At 46.7% G+C, this 20,871-nt stretch overlaps 1 protein-coding gene across 6 annotated transcripts in view; it reads right to left on the bottom strand.

Annotated features, from left to right (window-relative positions):
- LOC139228926 (MORN repeat-containing protein 1-like) overlaps window positions 1-20,871 on the bottom strand; it is a 308,947-nt gene that overhangs the window by 255,974 nt on the left and 32,102 nt on the right. For all 6 annotated transcript variants that reach the window (XR_011587643.1, XR_011587642.1, XM_070860450.1 and 3 more), the window contains exons 9-10: window positions 17,848-17,971; window positions 13,601-13,791 (exon numbers count right to left, since the gene is read on the bottom strand). Coding sequence is in view for 4 of the 6 variants with exons in the window: in XM_070860450.1 (XP_070716551.1) it covers window positions 13,601-13,791; window positions 17,848-17,971 (315 nt within the window). In the remaining 2 variants the exon portion in view is untranslated. The remainder of the gene's footprint in view (window positions 1-13,600; window positions 13,792-17,847; window positions 17,972-20,871) is intronic.

Below are 20,871 nucleotides of genomic sequence, written 5' to 3'. Positions count from 1 at the left end.
TCCCATCCAAATGCATTATTCACTTGCGCTTCCACTTCTATTTCTGGTGCACTTCAGCATGGTTAATACATCAAGTGCTGTTCCATAAGTGCACAAATCAATACAGGAGGAACACTAGGGCTGCAATATATAACTGTCCTATCTGTTTTGTCTAGTCGAATTACTGGATTTTTTTATAGCTGCTTAAACTTGCCTATTTATTCAGTTCAGATCTAGAACTCATTAGAACGCTGTCGAAGGTCCTTTGGAAAGTTCTTTTAAAACCTCGGCTGCCCTACAGACTTCTGATGACTAAATATGGAATTTGCATCTTCATGAAAATCAATGAACTACATTTCAAGTGCACGCTGCAGGTTAATAGTCTGGAAGCTTGGACAAAGTGCTGTGAATCTTTGCTGTTTTCGGGTGCTGTGCATTTCCAGCATTTTTCCCTTTTTATTTTATATTTCAACTGAATTTTTTGTTGGTGGGGGGGGCGGTAAGGGGTGGTGTGAATGTTGTACTCATCAAGGTGCGAGATATCAGTACTAAGGATGGAAGAGCTCCCATTGACTGGCGCCCGACGCCTGTATCAAACACTGCCAGGTGAGGTACCAACAACGTGCCTTAAACACCCCGCCACCTCAGAATGACACCTCCTACTGCACCAGCGTGACACTACTACAGCTGCCCTTCATTTCAGAATGCCAATTTGAGCGACATTAAAGATCGTATTTGTACTGCGCACTCACATCCACCAGGAACTGGACTGAGACTGCCCAAGCTCAGTTCACACAGGAGTCAGATAATATATTGTGTTCCTAACACAGATGAGGCTGCACACAGCGAGGTTAAACTAACAGTGACCTCAGTCTTTAATAAGCCATTCCAGAGTGAGGAACAGGCCTTAGGGGCCGGCTTATATACAGTGCTCCCAAGGATTGCTGGGATCCCTTGGGACTTCAGGGGATGAGCTCCCTGGTGGCAGAACATGGGAGTGCATGCTTTACAGATACACAACATCACTTCCCCTCCAAAGTCAAAGTGAAAACTATTTACAAGTTGAGGTGGTCAGGAGCCTTTCTTTCCCTGGTGGACCGCCTCAGTACAAATGTCTGTTCTGGTGCGTTGGCTGTGCCCTCGCTGGGCTGGCGTGTTGTTGGCCCTGCAGGGCTGCTAGGTGAGCCTGGCCCTGCTGGGCTGTTGGGCATGATGGGTTTGATTTCCTGGTCCGTCGTGATGTCGTTGATCCTTTGGGTGTGTGTTGTGGGCTCGAAAAAGGTGGTGTGGGTTGTTCAGGGCAGTCTGTGAACCGCAGCCTCGTTTGGTCCAGGTGCTTTCTGCAAATTTGTCCATTGTCTAGTTTGACTACAAACACTCTATTCCCTTCTTTAGCTATCACCGTACCTGCGATCCACTTGGGACCATGTCCATAGTTTAGCACATACACAGGGTCATTCAGATCAATTTCCTGTGACACAGTGGCACGACCATAGTTTATATTTTGTTGCTGCCGCCTGCTCTTTACCTGATCATGCAGGTTGGGTGAACCAGCGAGAGTCTGGTTTTAAGTGTCCTTTTCATGAGTAGATCAGCCGGGGGCACCCCCGTGAGCGAGTGGGGTCTCGTGCGGTAGCTGAGCAGTACTCAGGACAGGCGGGTTTGGAGTGAGCCTTCTGTGACTCGTTTAAGGCTCTGTTTGATGGTTTGTACATCGCTACTGAGTACTGGAACAATCGGGCTGGCCCACTCGCTGAATTCCACAGGGTAGATGATGCCCTCGCGTTGCAGTCTGTCCAGCTTGATTTCCACTCTCTCCCTCATCATGTGAGGTACCGTTCGCGCCTTGTGGTGAATGGGTCGTGCCTCTAGGACCAATTGGATCCACACCTTCGCTCCGGAAAAGTTTCCAATGCCTGTCTCAAAAAGGGAAGGAAATTTGTTGAGAACCTGGGTACATGAGGCCTCATCGACATGTGATAGCGCTCGGATATCATCTCAGTTCCAGCGGATTTTGCCCAGCCAGCTCCTTCCAAGCAGTATGGGGCCATTGCCCAGGACAATCCAGAGTGTCAGTTCGTGCACCGTGCGCTCGTAGGTGACCTTGACCATGGCGCTGCCCAGGATAAGTGATAAGTTCTTTTGTGTACATTCTCAGTTTCGTGTGGATGGGGCTCAGGGCTGGTCTGAATGCCTTGTTGCACCACAGTCTCTCAAACATCTTTTTTACTCATGATGGATTGGCTAGCGCCCATGTCCAGTTCTATGGCTACGGGTAAACCATTCAATTTTATGTTTAGCATTATAGGTGGACATTTCGTCGAAAATGTGTGCACCCCGTGTACTTCAGCATCTACCTCCTCTCTCTGAGGCTCGAAATTGCTTTGATCCACCATGGACCGATCTTCCTCTGCTACGTGGTGGTTAGCAGGTTTTGCAGAGCTTGCAGCTCGTTGGAGATGTCTCATTGTTCCACAGCTCTTGCAAACATACCCTTTGAAGCGGCATGAATAGACTGAATGGAAGCCTCCACAATGCCAACAAGGTGTGAATTGCCTTGCATTCATCCTTTGTTGGGGTCTCTGAGTCATCTGGGTCACCTGAGGCCTGCTGGCAGTTGCAGACTCGTGGGTTCTGCCCTGTACATTTCTGCTCGCAAATACAGTTCCAGTTACTTTATGAACATTGCTAGCACTTGTGTGCTGAGAGATTTGTTTGGTGTTATCACTGGTGGACATAAATGTCTGTGCTATTGCAATGGCCTTACTGAGGGTAGGTGTCTCTACAGTCAAAAGTTTTCATAGAATGGTCTCATGGCCAATGCCCAGTACAAAAAAGTCTCTGAGCATTTGCTCCAGGTAGCCATCAAACTCACATTGTCCTGCAAGTTGCCTTAGCTCGGCGACGTAGCTCGCCACTTCCTGACCTTCAGATCGCTGGCACGTCTAGAACCGATACCTCGCCATCAGCACGCTCTCCCTCAGGTTAAGATGCTCCCGAACCAGTGTACACAGCTCCTCATACGACTTATCTGTGGGTTTCACCGGAGCCAGAAGATTCTTCATGAGGCTGTAGGTCGGTGCCCCGCAGACTATGAGGAGGACCGCTCTCCTTTTTGCAGCTCTTCCTTCTCCGTTCAGCTCGTTGGCTACAAAGTACTAGTCTAGCCGTTTGACATAGACTTCCCAGTCCTCACCCGCCGAGAATTTTTCCAGGATGCCCACAGTTTGCTGCATCTTTACGTGGATTCGTATTCTCGTCGCCAGTTATTGTGTTCCTAACACAGATGAGGCTGCACACAGGGAGGTTAAAGTAACAGTGACCTCAGTCATTAATAAGACACTCCAGAGTGAGGAACAGGCCTTAGGGGCCGGCTTATATACAGTGCTCCCAAGGGATGCTGGGATCCCTTGGGACTTCGGGGGATGAGCTCCCTGGTGGCGGAACATGGGAGTGCATGCTTTACAGATACACAACATAATAGGAGAGAGACTTTCACCCCAGCAGTTTGGGCTGGATTTGAATCCAAGTTCCGTACCACCCAGCACCCATGCAAGGGGTAGCATTCCGACAAAACTCCATGGTGCTATAGAACTCCCAAATTTATATAAAGTAAGTTTTGTAAGTATTATAGGAGAAAAAAGAAACACAGCCCAAGCAGTAGCTATTTAAACACAACAAATGAGACTCGGTGGTTTGTGGGGGGGGGGGGGGGGAGAGGGAAAGAGGAGAAATACCAAAACAGTGTTATTAACTTTAAATGAATAAACTGCGAGTAGTCAAAATGGTGTCATATTTACTACATGCAGTGAGGAGTGTGCCTTCCCATCCAGTTTGAGATGTTTTCTACCCATTCCTCATCCTCTTAAGGCAACTGATGGCTTGAGTGCTGTCTACATGGCGTAGTGTTAATTATTGATCAAATGTCTCTAACCTAATCCATTTGCTTATACTAATTTGCGATGTAAATCTATAGTGTGCAGCCATAATATAGACTTTGGATTCTTCCCTGACTGGTCATGCACTTCCTTCACTGAGTCTCTTGAACTACCCAAGGTGCTCTGTCCCTGCTCACTGCAGGGGAAATCAGAAACTCAGAGGGGAACTAGAGGCAATCATTAAGCCCCCCTTGAATTGGAGTTCCAACCTGCTCCATCCTTTTTTTTTTTTAATTGTTTTTGCCTCCTTCTTTCCTGGAGGTGCTGACTCGTGCTGGGGCACAGGTCCATGGATGCCAAATCTCCAGTGTCTTACCCATGTGACCATTCTTCATGTAAAAGCCTAGGCTGTGAACAGATCGAGAACTGAGCCTGCATCGCTTAGTACCACGCTCGGCAGTGCCCTTTCTCTCTTTACCATCAGGGGATGCTTTACCACTTGTTTGGCATCAGCAGAGCCTACACGCTCTCCATGGGCGATCCCCTTCAATGGCTTTTGTTATGAGGCAAATCTCGATTTGAGAACATCAGTCTTGAGTGAGAAAAGGCCATTCGACTCATTAAGCCTGGCCCATCCAGAGATTGTGTATGACTACTTTATCATGGACTTTGCCCTGAGCACAGTCTGTTGATCCCTTGTTTGATGAACATTAAGTTCCGTCCACTGGTGAAACAAAATAATCAAACACTGCTATTAATGTCTGTGTAATTTTCAGTCCCGCAAAACCCCTAATTTCACCAACCACTTAAAATTCCCTGGAGCCCTTACTCTGTGAATGGGTGGGTGGGGTAAGGAATCAATGAAGGCTATAAGAAGCGGTGAGCAGCGGCCTGGGAGCAGCGCGGAGGCCCCGGGGAGCAACGGCCTGGGAGTAGAGTGGATACCTTGGGGAGCAGCGTGGAGGCCCTGGGGAGCAACGGCCTGGGAGTAGAGTGGATGCCTCGGGGAGCAGTGCCTCAGGGAGCAGCGTGGAGGCCCCCGGGAGCAGCGTGGAGGCACACTACTCCAGGGAGCAGCACAAGCTGCGACAGCAGCAAAGAGTGATGTCATCAAGTTCCAGGTCGGTGATTGGAGCGTGGGCAGGTACAGCAGGAGCGGCGAGGTCGGGGGGAAGGAACGGCGAGGTCGGAACGAAGGAGTGGGCAAGAGACTGTAGAGGGACGTGATCGGGGCCCATGAGAGGCGAGAGTTTGGGGCCAGAGCCCAGGGGCAGCATGGGCCAGCCCATTGTGATATGTGTGCGCACTAGGTCCATGCAGCAGAGCAGGTCTCCAATCGTCTTGGTTAACCCTTGCCACTGGACCAAGACCTAGCTCTGTCAAGCCCGTGTGGTGGCTGGTGTGCAACGGTCACCACACGTTAAAAAAATCCACGCACAGGCATCTTCCACCCTTCAGGATGTAGTTCGGGACCTGGAATATTAGGTCCTTCATTGAAACACCTGTAAACTCATCCTTTTTTGGCGTGGAAGCAAGTCATCCTCGTTTCGAGGGACCGCCTATGATGATGATGAAAGTAATGATGGTTGGTCAGCTGACCTAAAATATTCAGATTGGTTCAATTCAACTTCCACAAAAGCCATTGAACCAGAATGAAAAATCCCTATGAGGCAAAGTGAAACAGCTTAAATTCTGTTCTTATCAAAACAAATCAGAGCCTAAACCAAGCAGAACTCTGGTTTTGGCTCAGCATGACTAAATTGGCACAATTCAGTTTCTTGGATTTGAGTTTACTGATAGGCTGAGTCAACCTTTTTCTGTCCAGGTCAGCCTGCCCTCTGTTAACACAAACCTGTGGATTGTCAGCAATGTGCAGCTGGCTTGATCTCCCTTACAGACCTGATGATAGCTGTCAATATCTGTTAAGGGCTTTGGATTATTGTTAATTATTAAATTGAGAGGCACAGGTGAAGCACCAAGGTCGTGATACAGGACACTGCTAAGAATGAAAAGACTAGGAGAGAAGACAAGGAAGCAGTAATAAGGTGATGCCAAACTTAAGGTTTTAAAAGCGTGTAGGTTATAGGGGAAAGGGAGGACGGGAGTTCCATCGTTGGGAGATCCCGAGAGAGAATGTGTTCGAGTGGGCGATGGCTCAATTTTCCACCTATTCATAGTCATTGAGCAGAAAATCTACCCTTAATTTCAAACCCAGTGAAGATGCAGGGAGAGGAAGGAGTGTCTAACCCTATAGTCAGATGGGGACCATTCTATGTAGCTCCATACTTGTAGAATGCAAAACTTGGATGAAAAGGTATCCCGCTTTTTCACTCTGGGGAAAATGGTCTGCGTTTCAGCTTGGGCAAGACACTTTGATAAATAATTAAGATGAAAGCAGCATTTGAGAATTTGCGAAATGAACCATACAGACAAGGAGAGATTCAAGTTGCATGCCTGACCTATGCTGAGTTAGCTGATCTCACCTAAGGCAGTAGACAGCGTGCTAATAATTGATATCAGTAGTCCTGAGCTAGCAAAGGGAAAAATATGCCAGGTTCCTATGCCTGATTTGTATCCAGTGAGCTGCTGGAAAGTGTGTGTGTGTGTATCTGTGTGAGCGTGAGTGTGTGAGAGAAAGACGTTAGTCAAGGACACAACTGATGCCGGCCCCCTCTCCCCACGGACCAATAGACTGCCAACTGTCTAGGCACACACATAAAAAATGGTCCCCTGCAAATGTTCTTAAAAAGCAAATGATAGGGTAGAGGACGGGGCAATGGAATGGCAAGTTGTGTTGCGTTCCAGGTCACGGAGTTTACACCCAAGATATCAAATATAGCAACTCCCTGGCTGTCAAAAAGGCAGGCACTCCTTCTCACAATTGATTCTAAAGTGGCATTGGGAAAGCCACAAAGAGATCTCCTGTTTGCACCTCATGACTGAGAATTGCTGGAGATGTAAAATGTGGGGACACTGAAAATGACTGAAACAAATGAGGATGGATGAAAAAGGACCATTTAACTTTCGAACTTTGTAGGATTGATTTTGTACTGACTGAGACAGAGTATTCACCATCACTAGTACAGCCCACTTGATCAGCAACCCTGCCTCTGAATTCAGTATACATCCCCTCTGCCACTGGCACACTTCAGCTGCAGTATGTACGCTGTACAAGATGCACTGCAGTAACTCCCAGCCCCATGACCTCTACCACCAAGGGGATCAGAGCAGTAAGATTATGGGAACTTCCAAGTTCTCCTCCAAGTCAGATCAGCAATATGGACATATAATTGCTGTTCCTACATTGTTGCTGGGTCAATATCCTGGAATTCTTCATCTGCGGGAGCACCATCAGCCGAAGGACTGCAGCGGTTTCAAAAAGAAGGTGGCCCACCACCAACCTCTCGGGGCATCTAGGCATAGGCAATAAAAGCATGGCTTTGCCAGCGTCACCCACATCCTGAGAACAATTTTATTTTAAAGCTGGCACACCCACAGACACGATGCGTTTAACAGTGCAACTAATCTGTAGACATCTCTAGCACTTGTGGGAGACTGAGAATAACTTTTATGTGCGCAGATGCAACTAGAGCAACCAATGTGGACTATCCTGTCCTGTCTGCTGCAGTACCTGCCAATCTGTGTTAAAGGCACGAATGCTGGCTGTGGATGAGTGTTGACTATCCTGCCAAGCAGATTGCAAAAACTAACAGACACAGAGATCAGAAGGGAGGATCAGATGGAAAAGTAACCAGTTGACGTAGATTATTTTTTTCTCCAAAGAAACTAGGTTAATTTGCCCTTCAGAACATGGGATTTGAATGGAGCTGAGGGAGACAAGTCGACAGGTCCTCCTTTCCCCGACAGCTGCCAGGGCTAAGAAGATTTATAAATAGCAGGTCATACCTTTTCGGATTTGGGGGATTACACGAGGTGTTAGGGGCTGTTAGTGGATTGATTTCCAGCTGCCTTAACCTTGTCCTCAGTAGACACGAGTCTGCAGCATAAACCGTTACCAGATTTGATCCCTGGTCTGTGCTAAGGTAGCTGATCTCAGCTGGGGTCAGCAGTAAGGACATTACAATTGGCTTTAGTGTGTTGGGCAAAGGAAGGGGAAATTCCGCCAGGATTCTTGCTCCTAATTACGATCTAGTAGAGGTTTTCAAACAGATGTCCACGAGGGAATTTGAAGGGATCGATAAGGTTACTGCTGGTTGGGGGCTAGACTCACTACATACTGCAAGCACCATGTCTCGAGAATTCTGAATGCTATCATTCATCTGAATTTGAAGACTTAGAAAGAAAATAAATACTTACATTTATATAATGCCTTTCACGAGCTCCAGACGTCCAAAACAACCAATGAAGTACTTTTTGAAATGTAGTCACTGTTGTAATGTAGGGAATTTACTAATAGTACACCTTCTGCAATAATGGCACTTTTTCTTTGGGTAACTGACATTGTCTTAGAATGTTGGACATGGAGTGGGGAGGGACGGCAGGAGCAGCTCAATATTTGGAAGTGGGGTTGCTCCCTCCCCACACACAGAAAAGTTTAAAACTCCCGCTGTACGGTGACCACTGCTAGAAACTACACATGTTTAGGTGTTGGGGTGGGGGTGGGGGGGGGGGGGGGGTGGATAGAATTGGGATTGGCTGCAATGCCTTCTACAGTTAAATAGCCCATTAACTCTCATTCTCTAGTACCACAAGTGGCCACTTGGGTGAGATACCACGAGGACTGCCATGGTCTGTGGTGCTGTAACCATCAAAAGCCAGAGCCTCTCACAAAGGTGGGGGGAATAAAAAAAAAAAAATCTAACAACTTGCATTTACATAGCTACTTTAACGTAGAAAAATATCCCATGGTGCGGTACAAGGACATCATCACACAAAAATTAACATCAAGCCCATTTGAAGATATTAGGTCAAGTGACAAAACGCTTGGGCAAACAGGTAGGTTTTAAGGAGCGTCTTAAAGGAGGAGAGGTAGATGTTTAGGGAGGGAGTTCTAGATTTATATAGTGCCTTTCACGACCTCAGAACGTCTCAAAGTACTTTTGAAGTGTAGTCACAGTTGTAATGTAGGGCCGAGGCAGCTGAAGGCAGTACGGCCGCCAATGGTGGAGCAATGAAAATCGAGGATGCGCAAGAGACCAGCGTTGGAGGAGTACAGAGTTCTCAAAGTGTTATATTGCCGGAGGAGGTTACAGAGATAGGGAGGGGCAAAGTAACATCATGAGTTGAAAATACTGAAACCCTAGAAATGCACACACTGAGGTACTGTGCAATCCTCACTATCGAGCTCGCTGATGTGCCTCTCTCCTCACCACCATCCTGTCTGACTTCTCATGGTATCTGATGCCATGAATGTAGCTCAACAGAAGGGCCCCGAAAGGTGCTAGAAGGTCAAAAAAGTCAAGCTCAAAGCCACAGGTAAACAAGTGCTCCCTCCGCAGTCTCTTTCTAAATCTGCTTGCAACCTCTGACAAAGGTCAGGAACTGCTCATGTTGACAGCAAAAATTACACGTTCTCAGACAAATAGCACAGAACTGGCACAGATACACTGTCACATCTCTCCCCCACTCCCACCTTCTTTCCCTGATTTGCCTCTGTATCACCGTGAACAAAAATAGGCTCTGTCGCTTTCCCTGCCGTGTAGTGATGCAGCCTGTCCTGTGTCTGCACTGCCCTCTGCCGTCCTCAACTCTAATTACAACCCTCAGTGTGCCTTCGGAATCGGACTGGAAAGACTGCGAATGGAATGCGAGGTTGCCGGCTGCGCCTCAGTTTACTGCGCTCGTTTGGCGCCAAGACGGTCACAAGCCGCAGCTTCGCCTGTGCGCGGGGCTACGGTCTCGAAACCCTGGCGCAGCGCAAACATGCGTGAGAAAATTAAATTGCCCTTGTACACGTGCAAACAGCAACTGCACGTTACTCGCCGAGGGAAAATGGAACAAGATGTGTTTGCTAATTTTTTAATTTTAATTACACTCTGGTTTTGTTTGTTTTAAGGGCTGGTGTGGTGAAAAAAACGACTCCAGCCTTCAACAGGGCTAATTACCAATTATTTTTCTCACTCACCGCTGTGATACTAAACATCCCCACACTCTGGCATATGCTGGGACATGTTTAGTGCCACGTTTCACATTCAGTTTCCTATTAAAAATCTTCCAGGTTCTAACAACAGAGGACTGTGGCTGTTATGGGGTTGCCCAGAGGGAGCAAAGGTAGGGTAGATTCAGGTAAGTCATTAGAGCACCATTACAGCAGCTCAAATGGTAACTGTTAATTAGTCAGCTCACAAAAGCGCCGTGGAGATAACCGTTCCTGCTCTGGTGAATACAGTGTGAAAGTGTTCAGCTAAATCTTTCAGAATAAAGTTTACAAAGGAAACATCCCTATCTTACAACAGTGACTAACCACACTTCAAAGGTATTTCAATGATTGTAAAGTGCTTTGGGACATCCTGAGGACATGAAAGGCGCCATAGAAATGCAAGTTCTTATCTTCATCATCTTCGTAGGCAGCCCCTCGGAATCGAGGAAGTCTTGCCTCCACACTAAAAATGAGTCCTTAGGTGTGTGAACAGTACAATACGAGAACCACAATCCCTGTCACAGGTGGGACAGATAGTGGTTGAGGGAAGGGGTGGATGGGACTGGTTCGCCGCATGCTCTTTCTGTTACCTGCGTTTGATTTCTGCCTGCTCACGGCGATGAGACTTGAGGTGCTCATCGCCCTCCCGGATATATGGCATTGATGCTCTTTTTAGAGGAAAGACATGTTGCATTATCACAAAATAAAAGTAACTCTGCATGGGTCTATTCGCTATGGATGAGAATCAGTGTTTGTTTGGATCTCTGATTTACACAGGTGAAAATTTAGATCTTTACTAAGTCGGAAACTGATGTTCTACCCAATGTCCTTCAGGTGGCAAAGCAGATACATGTTACCCCAACCTCCCTGCCCATCAAATCTCCAGGGGTACCTCAGACACACACAGCCCCCAAACATTCCCGAAGTAATCCAAATGTACATACCTTCTAAAACTTCCAGACACGCACAGCTCTCAGGGTAGCACAGACACCTCCACCCCTCCAAACCCTCTGGTGCTCAACAGTTTCCAAATCTCCAGGGGATATATGCATACAGATCATGAAATATAGGAACAGGAGTCAGCCATTCAGCTCCTCGAGCCTGTTCTGCCATTCAATTAGATCATGGCTGAGCTGCATCTCAACTCCATTTACCCAAAGTGACCAGGAAGTGGGAGTCCTCCCTGCCCCACTCAATTACATTCCCAGTCATCAGATCTAAACCAGCAATGGCAACTTTTCAAAGGTGTATTTAGTTCAAATAGCTGCGGAGAAGCATGGATACGATGCTGCCATTTTATCAGCAGAGCAGACCCAGGTGCGTGTGTGTGGAGGGGGGCTCGAGTCCTGTTGCAAGTTTGTGTAACGGGCACTCTGCAATAGCCAGCATTATAGGCACAATCAGCAATAAACCACCTTGAAATACGGATGCAAACTTTTCCTATTAAGGCACAGGATCAGTTAGCTCAATGGAGCCTTTGAGAACCGTGTAATTAACAGTCACACTGGACCATCTGGGAATGAGCCCAGTTTGCCCCCGAGACCACCAGCTACCAATTTAAAATCAACATGTGATTGGGGAGGGGAAGTGGTTGAAGACACAGATGCATAGAACATCGTGGCCTCCACAGGATGCTTTGGGCTTCCATCCTGTTACTGTCCAATTTCAGACAGCAGTGGGCAGGTTGGGGAGCAGGGGATGGGCTGTGGAGCTGCTCCGCTGGGTCCCTGCTGTCCACCTCTACTCCAAGGATTACTCACCAGAAATAACAGTGGACACTGAATACATGTGCCCGTATTTGGGCAGGTGTGTTTAAATCGGATGTTAATGGAGAGAAAGCATTATCTGATCTATTTTAAACCATTTAATGCCTGACCTTGGCCTCTAAAATGTGATGTGGGGGGTGGGGGGGGTTGTTAAGATTTAAGGTGCATTAAAAAGCACCTTTTAATGTGGTAAAACGTCCCAATGTGCCTCACAGGAACGTTATCAGAGACAATTTGACACCGAGCCACATAATGAGATATTAGGACAGGTGACCTAATATTTGGTCAAAGGGGTAAATTTTAAGGAGTGACTTAAAGAGAGGCAGAGAGGATTCTGAAGGCACGGCCACCAATGGTGGAGCGATGGAAATCAGGGATGTGCAAGAGGCCAGAATTGGAGGAATGCAGAAATCTTGGAGGTTTGGACGAGGTTACCATGGAGGGATTTGAACACAACGATGAGAATTTTAAAATCAATTGCACTCGGCAAGGTGAGGAAAGTATTTTTTTCAATCTTCGGCTTGCGTTGCAAGACTGTGGTGGTCACTGCTATATTCCTCCTCCCCGACCCGAGGTAGCAGTGCCCAGAAAACCACCCGCGTCAACACTCACTGGGACAGAAGGCAGAAAAGCACACTCTGCCACAGGAATCGGAAAATTTGCCCTTTCACTGGTGGATACTGGCACAGTGGGACATGTGTGCACAGGAGAATCATTTGTACCTCAGACGTGCACAATGCTAAATTTAAAACAAGGAATCAATGCAGGGACAGGTGCATCCAAACCAAAAAGGTTTAGATTCAAAGGCTATGAACAGACCTGAAGAGGCCCAATTCAAATCACTTTGGACACTCAGTTTAGCTTCCACTTCCTCTCTAACAGAGAGACTGACTTCCAGTACTATAGTGCCGTATCACATCACAACATCCCAAAGTACTTCACATACAATGAAGTACTTTGAAGAGCAGTGACTGTTATTATTTAAGCCTATGCAGCAGTCAATTTGTGCACAGTAAAATTCCACAAACAGCAATGAGATGAAAGGCTGTTATTCTGTTTTTGGGTACTGGCTGAGGGAGGAATATTGACGTGCAGTAACTGGAGTAACAATGCAACAAGCAACACTCTCACCAGGCACATAAGCAGCAACCTGAGCAATGCAGGGCCTTACTGCCGAAAGTCTCAGAGAGCTGAATGTTCAAGATTAGGAGTGGAAGAGGAAAGAGTTCTCCTGAGAGTAAGAGGAAGACAAAGAAACACCAATTCTTACATACATTCGACTGCTGTGTCTAACCTGTTTATTCATATTCTGACTGATACTGAAAAACATACTCAGCTCCTGATGACCTAGTGGGTAAATGCAGCTCCTCATGAATTGTACAGGTTTGATTCCCAATGGTGCTGAGTTTCAGTCAGGATGGTATGTGTCACATTGCAGTAGGCCTCGGTGAGTGGGTTAGTCCCTGCTCCTGATTGCTATTCAGGGACCTTTGTTGGAACCCTGAGCGAGAGCAGCAACCGGCTCGGTGGTGATGCGGAATAGCCTGACGGCACTTTCAAAGCTCACACATGAACAACGTGCCATTTGGGGAAGGTAAGGGAGAGCCCCCGGCACGGCTCCGCGTGGGCCCCCAGACCAGCTCCGCGTGGGCCCCCAGACCAGCTCCGCGTGGGCCCCCAGACCAGCTCCGCGTGGGCCCCCGGCACAGCTCCGCGTGGGCCCCCGGCACGGCTCCACGTGGGCCCCCAGACCAGATCCACATGGGCCCCCAGACCAGATCCACGTGGGCCCCCAGCACGGCCAGTGGCACGGCTCAGCATGGGCCCCTGGTGGAGACCTGGCAGTAATCGCTGTTCAAGTGTTTATCAGCTCTTACCATGCAATGAGCCCCATGTGTCTCCAGTCACTGCAGGAAGATCCAGTTTAGTCTCATTCACATCGCCGTCTTTGACGCTCAATGAATCAACCGTGGACGTTTCAGATTTAGTTGCTGCAACATTGCCAGTCTTCACCTCGACAGATTCTGGCACATATTTCATCAGGGGATAGCTGATAGCATCGTAGCCACTGCGTGAACAGAAAAGAGTTTGATATTTTAGTCACATCCAGTTCTGGGGCGAATCCCACTTTGTGAATCCCATCACACCAAACATGGCAACAACTCAACACAAGAAAACACTTTTTTTATACAGCGAGTGTTTAGAATTTGGAGTGCACTGCCTGAAAGGGTGGTGGAGGCAGACTCAATCACTGCTTTCAAAAGGGAGTTAGATAAGTATCTGAAAGAAAAATATTTGCAGGAAATGGGTGATCATTCCCTCAGTACCCCTTTCCTGCTTTCTCTCCATACCCCTTGATCCCCTTAGCCGTAAGGACCATATCTAACTCCCTCTTGAATATATCCCATGAACTGGCATCAACAACTCTCTGCGGCAGGGAATTCCATAGGTTAACAACTCTCTGAGTGAAGAAGTTTCTCCTCATCTCAGTCCTAAATGGCCTACCCCTTATCCTAAGACTATGTCCCCTGATTCTGGACTTCCCCAACATCGGGAACATTCTTCCCGCATCTAACCTGTCCAGTCTCGTCAGAATCTTATACATTTCTATGAGATCCCCTCTCATCCTTCTAAACTCCAGTGAATAAAGGTCCAGTTGATCCAGTCTCTCCTCATATGACAGTCCAGCCATCCCTGGAATCAGTCTGGTGAACCTTCGCTGCACTCCCTCAATAGCAAGAACGTCCTTCCTCAGATTAGGAGACCAAAACTCAACACAATATTCCAGGTGGGGCCTCACTAAGGCCCTGTACAACTGCAATAAGACCTCCCTGCTCCTATATTCAAATCCCCTAGCTATGAAGGCACCTGCTGTACCTGCATGCCCACTTTCAGTGACTGATGAACCATGACACCCATGTCTCGTTGCACCTCCCCTTTTCCTAATCTGCCGCCATTCAGATAATATTCTGCCTTCCTGTTTTTGCCCCCAAAATGGATAACCTCACATTTATCCACATTGTACTGCATCTGCCATGCATTTGTCCACTCACCTAACCTGTCCAAGTCATCCTGCAGCCTCGTAGCATCCCCCTCACAGCTCACACCGCCACCCAGTTTAGTGTCATCCACAAACTTGGAGATATTACACTCAATTCCTTTATCTAAATCGTTAATGTATATTGTAAAGAGTTGGGGTCCCAGCACTGAGCCCTGCGGCACTCCACTAGTCACTGCCTGCCATTCTGAAAAGAACCCGTTTATCCCGACTCTCTGCTTCCTGTCTGCCAACCAGTTCTCTATCCACATCAGTACATTACCCCCAATACCATGCGCTTTGATTTTGCACACCAATCTCTTGTGCGGGACCTTGTCAAAAGCCTTTTGAAAGTCCAAATACACCACATCCACTGGTTCTCCCTTGTCCACTCTGCTAGTTACATCCTCAAAAAATTCCAGAAGATTCGTCAAGCATGATTTCCCTTTCATAAATCCATGCTGACTTGGACCGATCCTGTCACTGCTTTCCAAATGCGCTGCTATTTCATCCTTAATGATTGATTCCAACATTTTCCCCACTACTGATGTCAGGCTAACTGGTCTATAATTACCCGTTTTCTCTCTCCCTCCTTTTTTAAAAAGTGGTGTTGCATTAGCTACCCTCCAGTCCATAGGAACTGATCCATAGTCGATAGACTGATGGAAAATGATCACCAATGCATCCACTATTTCTAGGGCCACTTCCTTAAGTACTCTGGGATGCAGACTGTCAGGCCCCGGGTCAGGCCCCAGGGATTTATCGGCCTTCAATCCCATCAATTTCCCCAACACAATTTCCCGCCTAATAAGGATATCCCTCAGTTCCTCCTTCTCACTAGACCCACTGTCCCCTAGTACATTCGGAAGGTTATTTGTGTCTTCCTTCGTGAAGACAGAACCGAAGTATTTGTTCAATTGGTCTGCCATTTCTTTGTTCCCCATTATAAATTCACCTGAATCCGACTGCAGGGGACCTACGTTTGTCTTCACTAATCTTTTTCTCTTCACATATTTATAGAAGCTTTTACAGTCAGTTTTTATGTTCCTTGCAAGCTTCCTCTCGTACTCTATTTTCCCCCTCTTAATTAAACCCTTCGTCCTCCTCTGTTGAATTCTAAATTTCTCCCAGTCCTCAGGTTTGTTGCTTTTTCTAGCCAATTTATATACCTCTTCCTTGACTTTAACACTATCCTTAATTTCACATGTTAGCCACGGTTGAGCCACCTTCCCCGTTTTATTTTTACTCCAGACAGGGATGTACAATTGCTGAAGTTTATCCATGTGATCTTTAAATGTTTGCCATTGCTTATCCACCGTCAACCCTTTAAGTATCCTTTGCCAGTCTATTCTAGCCAATTCACGCCTCATACCGTCGAAGTTACCTTTCCGTAAGTTCAGGACCCTAGTTTCCGAATTAACTATGTCACTCTCCATCTTAATAAAGAATTCTACCATATTATGGTCACTCTTCCCCAAGTGGCCTCGCACAACAAGATTGCTAATTAGTCCCTTCTCATTACACATCACCCAGTCTAGGATGGCCAGCTCTCTAGTTGGTTCCTCGATATATTGGTCTGGAAAACCATCCCTAATACACTCCAGGAAATCCTCCTCCACCGCATTGCTACCAGTTTGGTTAGCCCAATCAATATGTAGATTAAAGTCGCCCATGATAACTGCTGTACCTTTATTGCACACATCCCTTATTTCTTGTTTGATGCTGTCCCCAACCTCACTATTACTGTTTGGTGGTCTGTACACAACTCTCACTAACGTTTTCTACTCTTTGGAATTCCGCAGCTCCACCCATACCAATTCCACATCATCCAGGCTAATGTCCCTCCTTACTATTGCATTAATTTCCTCTTTAACCAGCAACGCCACCCTGCCTCCTTTTCCTCGCTGCCTATTCTTCCTAAATGTTGAATACCCCTGGATGTTGAGTTCCCAGCCTTGGTCACCCTGGAGCCATGTCCCCGTGATGCCAATTACATCATATCCGTTAATTGCTGTCTGCGCAGTTAATTCGTCCACCTTATTCCGAATACTCCTCGCCCTGAGGCACAGAGCCTTCAGGCTTGTCTTTTTAACACACTTTGCCCCTTTAGAATTTTTCTGTAATGTGGCCCTTTTTGTTTTTTGCCTTCGGTTTCTCTGCCCTCCACTTTTACTATTCTCCTTTCTATCTTTTGCTTCTGCCTCCATTTTATTTCCCTCTGTCTCCCTGCAAAGGTTCCCATTCCCCTTGCTCACTCCCACACTCTATCTTCTATAAACCTCAGCCAGGTGTTTCAATGCAGCCTGCCTGCCAAATTTAAATGAGGCCGGAGCCTCAAAGCCACGTGGGTCTCTTCGCCGCCGGAACGGGCAGTCGATCAGCACACTCCATCACCCATAGGTCAAAATCAACCCCAAGTAAAAAAAAATAGCGCACAGGGTAATCTCAACTGTAATGTGTTATACAGGGGGTATTTTATACGGCTTCCTGATAAGGGAAAGTGCCAATTTTATCAGAAGCTGTAGTACTTCAGAGTTACAGGTGCTCCTGATGGCTTGGTAAGTAAATGCATTGACTGGTACTGGTTTGTGCAGTGTTAACTAATTTCAATCAGGGCAGCAGTACCTGAGCTGCAGTTGGCCTCAGAGACCCTGAGCAAAGGGAGGAAAGGAATTAGCCAAGGCTGCTGACCACTGTCCAGTGAATCCAGCTGGAAAGCGCTTTCTTCTGCATGGCCAGTTTCTTTCAATGCATGGTCTCTTTAAATTTCTGCGTAGTTCCAATGTAAAAGCTTGTGAGTGGCCTGCACGGGACCTTGCAGACTACTGTGCGGCCGCGCACGAGCTCAGCTTGCCGTTGTACATGTGTGTCCGTGCTGAATAAGGGCCCAGATCAGATACAGTTGTGAGGCACTGCACAGTTGAACAACATGCCAACACTTACCGTATAGATTCACATATGAGTGACAACTTTGAACTGTACCTCAGTGAGAATGGGTATCTTCAAGACAGGAGGGGAGATCATGGGATAAACAATATCAGAGTTAGAATGAGGCACCTGTATTATACCATCACCCAGAACACTTACAATGGTGTTTCAACAAGTGATTCTTCCAGATCATCCCGGAGCTCTAAGGAGGAGGTGCTGAGGTTTAGGGGAAGCTGAACGTGCTTGACTCCTGCCCAGATCTGCAATGCTCGCCCAATTTCAGCTAAAAGGAGACAAAAGCACATCATCATTAAAACTATTGGCTTCCCCTTCAGTCTCTCTTCTGTATACAAGCTAATGACTGACCAGTGAGGATTCAGCCTCACAGTTTATGACCGTGTGGGGTGCCATAGAAACTTGGCATTAATTGCTCTTATTTTTTCTGTCCCGTTTGAATTTCATTGGCATGGAGTTTGGATAGGGCTGTTGTCTCATTACCGGATAAAGTCTAGATGAGAAAACCAGATTCTGTTAGTATCAGCAACTTGAGATATCTGGGACTTAATGGGGGACATGGATTTAAACCTGATACTTGGCCCACAAGGCTCCATGCTATGCACTAAGTGGCCCACAAAGTCAAATGCTTGGACACTCCTGGTTTATGAGGTCATCCAAACATCTGAATCACATTACAGGCTCGGAGAATATTACAAGACCATTCAATATCTTCTTCCAGGAGGCAATGTCTGTATTCCAAAACAGATCACACACAGCGAGCCATATTGATTTGATTTTTTAATTTATAGCAACAAAAAATTGATAGTTTGCCCATCTCCCCTTTGGTTTTATATGCCCCACTTCCTAGCAAAGTGACCTGCAGGCTAACCTGTTCCAACACCTACTGGATGACTCACTCTCTGATTTACCCTTTCTCAGGGCATTAATGCAAGCGATTAAATATGTCCGATAAAAAAAGTTTTATTTATTTGTTAATCCCCGCCCTTCTGCCCCAGAGAGTGCTGACTCTTGCTGGGGACCTTGTCCAGGTGCCGATTTTCATGAGTTTGGCAGAGAGTGTGGACAGGCTGCTCGGTCGTGGGGGGCAGCATCACAGCCAAGCCCGATCCTGTCCTCAGCCCAACGGGCAAACGCACGTGTACTTCTCAGCAGGGGCCAGGAGTGGGAATTCTGACTGAGTTTCACCTCCCTAGACCAGGGCCGCTGAGGCCCAGTTGCAGCAACCCCAGCCACTGCCCCCAGCTGAGATCAGCTAACTCAGCACAGATCGCGATTAAACAATGGGACATTCCCGTTCTGTAGGGTTCAGTACCACACTGTATGGTGCATTTACCCAGCATGGGATCAGGCTGAGCTCCAACAAAATGGAACTGAAAATACAAGTGTGATACATTTATTAACCTGACAACAAAAAAAAAGAAATCCAATATTTTTCTTCTATATATTTTGGTTGACATAGCAACTAGAAAGCAATAAATTCTTTTGCACAGCTGGAATATAACATCTGTGCACTAGCAAGATTCTTGTGGATTTTTCAGTTTGAAGCCATCAGTACAGTGTTTCCAGGTATCTGTTGTCACAACACTAGTCTCGAGTTATTGCTGCTATTATATGGGCAACAGATGGGTCGGTCACCTGACTGCGAGCAGATTAACCAGTCATTTTATAACTTCCACAGTGAACGTTATAACATCAGAGAGCTGCGCCTGCCAAAAGGAAACACGAGAGAATCTGGCCGCCTCGCTTCTTCCCAAAGATAGCTGTGAGGGGAATACAGCTCGATCCACTTCCAAACATTTTGGCAAAAGGAGATCACTGGAGGGAGATTTTACTGCACTCTTGAGTAACTCTCCTGGTTACCCAACTGAATGCTACAAAAACGTTTCGCCCAAGCTACCCAACCTGACTCAAAGCTGTTAACACATATCATTGAAGCTGGAATAATGCCCAGCACCTGGAGGCAAGCCACGTTATAGCTTAAACATTTTTTTAAAAATTCAAAAAAGGATTTGTTAAATTTGATTCTTTTCATCTAATTTTCTCCCCTCTTTCTCCTGAAGGTGCTGAGTCTTGCTAGGCTACTACCTCATGGCCAACAACTGTGGTATCTCACCCACGTGGCCACCCCTTCGTGTGAGTCTAGATGGTGAGTCCACAGAGAACAGATAAGCTGAGTCCTGCTCTCACCAAATACCTGCACAGCATGGTTTCCAGCATTTGACAGTGATCAGAAAAGAGAGCCCTGGTGGATTATTTCCCCGCCCCACCACCACTACCACTACCCCTACCCCCCACTTGTACCAGGGACACGGAGGCCCATTTACTGCTGCCACAGCTGTCCCAACTGATGGGGCCAATTTTCATCTTCAGGTCTAAGTCAGGTCTAAATGATTTAGAGCTGGTGCAAATCCTACCTGAAAGGTCAAATGCTGAAAACACTCAATTCTCCAATGTATGCTCATTTGCATAATTATTCATTGCACAGTGCAGATTCTGATGGGACTAGGGAGGACATTGGCAATAGCAGATAAAAATTGTAAGTTAAATTTAAAGGAATGGGAACAATTTACACTGGGAGCCAATGCCAAATAATATCAATTCCTCTTATTTAGAGAAAAGGAGTTTAGGAGTGCCTGCTGTAGCCAATCAAGTCAACAGTGGAAGCAGCACATAAATTCACTTACTCTGTTTCTCCATGCCTCAGGGAAAGCTTCTCATCATTCCACCCCACATAGCTTAACCAAGTTCAGCATCTGGGGAATATTTTTGGAGATGCAAATCCCAACACAGCTTTATTACAAATTGTTTGTCCTGGTCTGCAGGGCGCAGTTCTACACTGACCAGAGCCATTGGGGAAGCTAAAAGCATTCATTTCTATTATTACAAGTTGGACGAGCAGAACTCCACAGTGATCCTGCCACTTTGGGTCCTACTTTATTTCTCTCTCTCTCTAAACAAAGCAGACGATCATTGGCCCACAGGGAGATCTGTCTCTACAGGCCCCATTTGCAAGCTCTATCTCTAACAAGCTGGACAAGTGCCAGTCTATAGTAAGGGCTGTCTCTGCAGGCCCCGTTTATTGTCTCATCTCTATAATAAAGCTGAACAAGCACCAGTCTATAGCAGCCTGTCTCTGACATATGCTCTCTCTGCAATTTTAAAAAG

The sequence above is a fragment of the Pristiophorus japonicus genome, chromosome 18 (assembly GCF_044704955.1).
Source record: "Pristiophorus japonicus isolate sPriJap1 chromosome 18, sPriJap1.hap1, whole genome shotgun sequence".
In the NCBI taxonomy this organism is placed as follows: Eukaryota; Metazoa; Chordata; class Chondrichthyes; family Pristiophoridae; genus Pristiophorus; species Pristiophorus japonicus.
The sequence above is the reverse complement of the archived record's forward strand: the minus strand, read 5'-3'. Positions and strand labels throughout refer to the sequence as shown.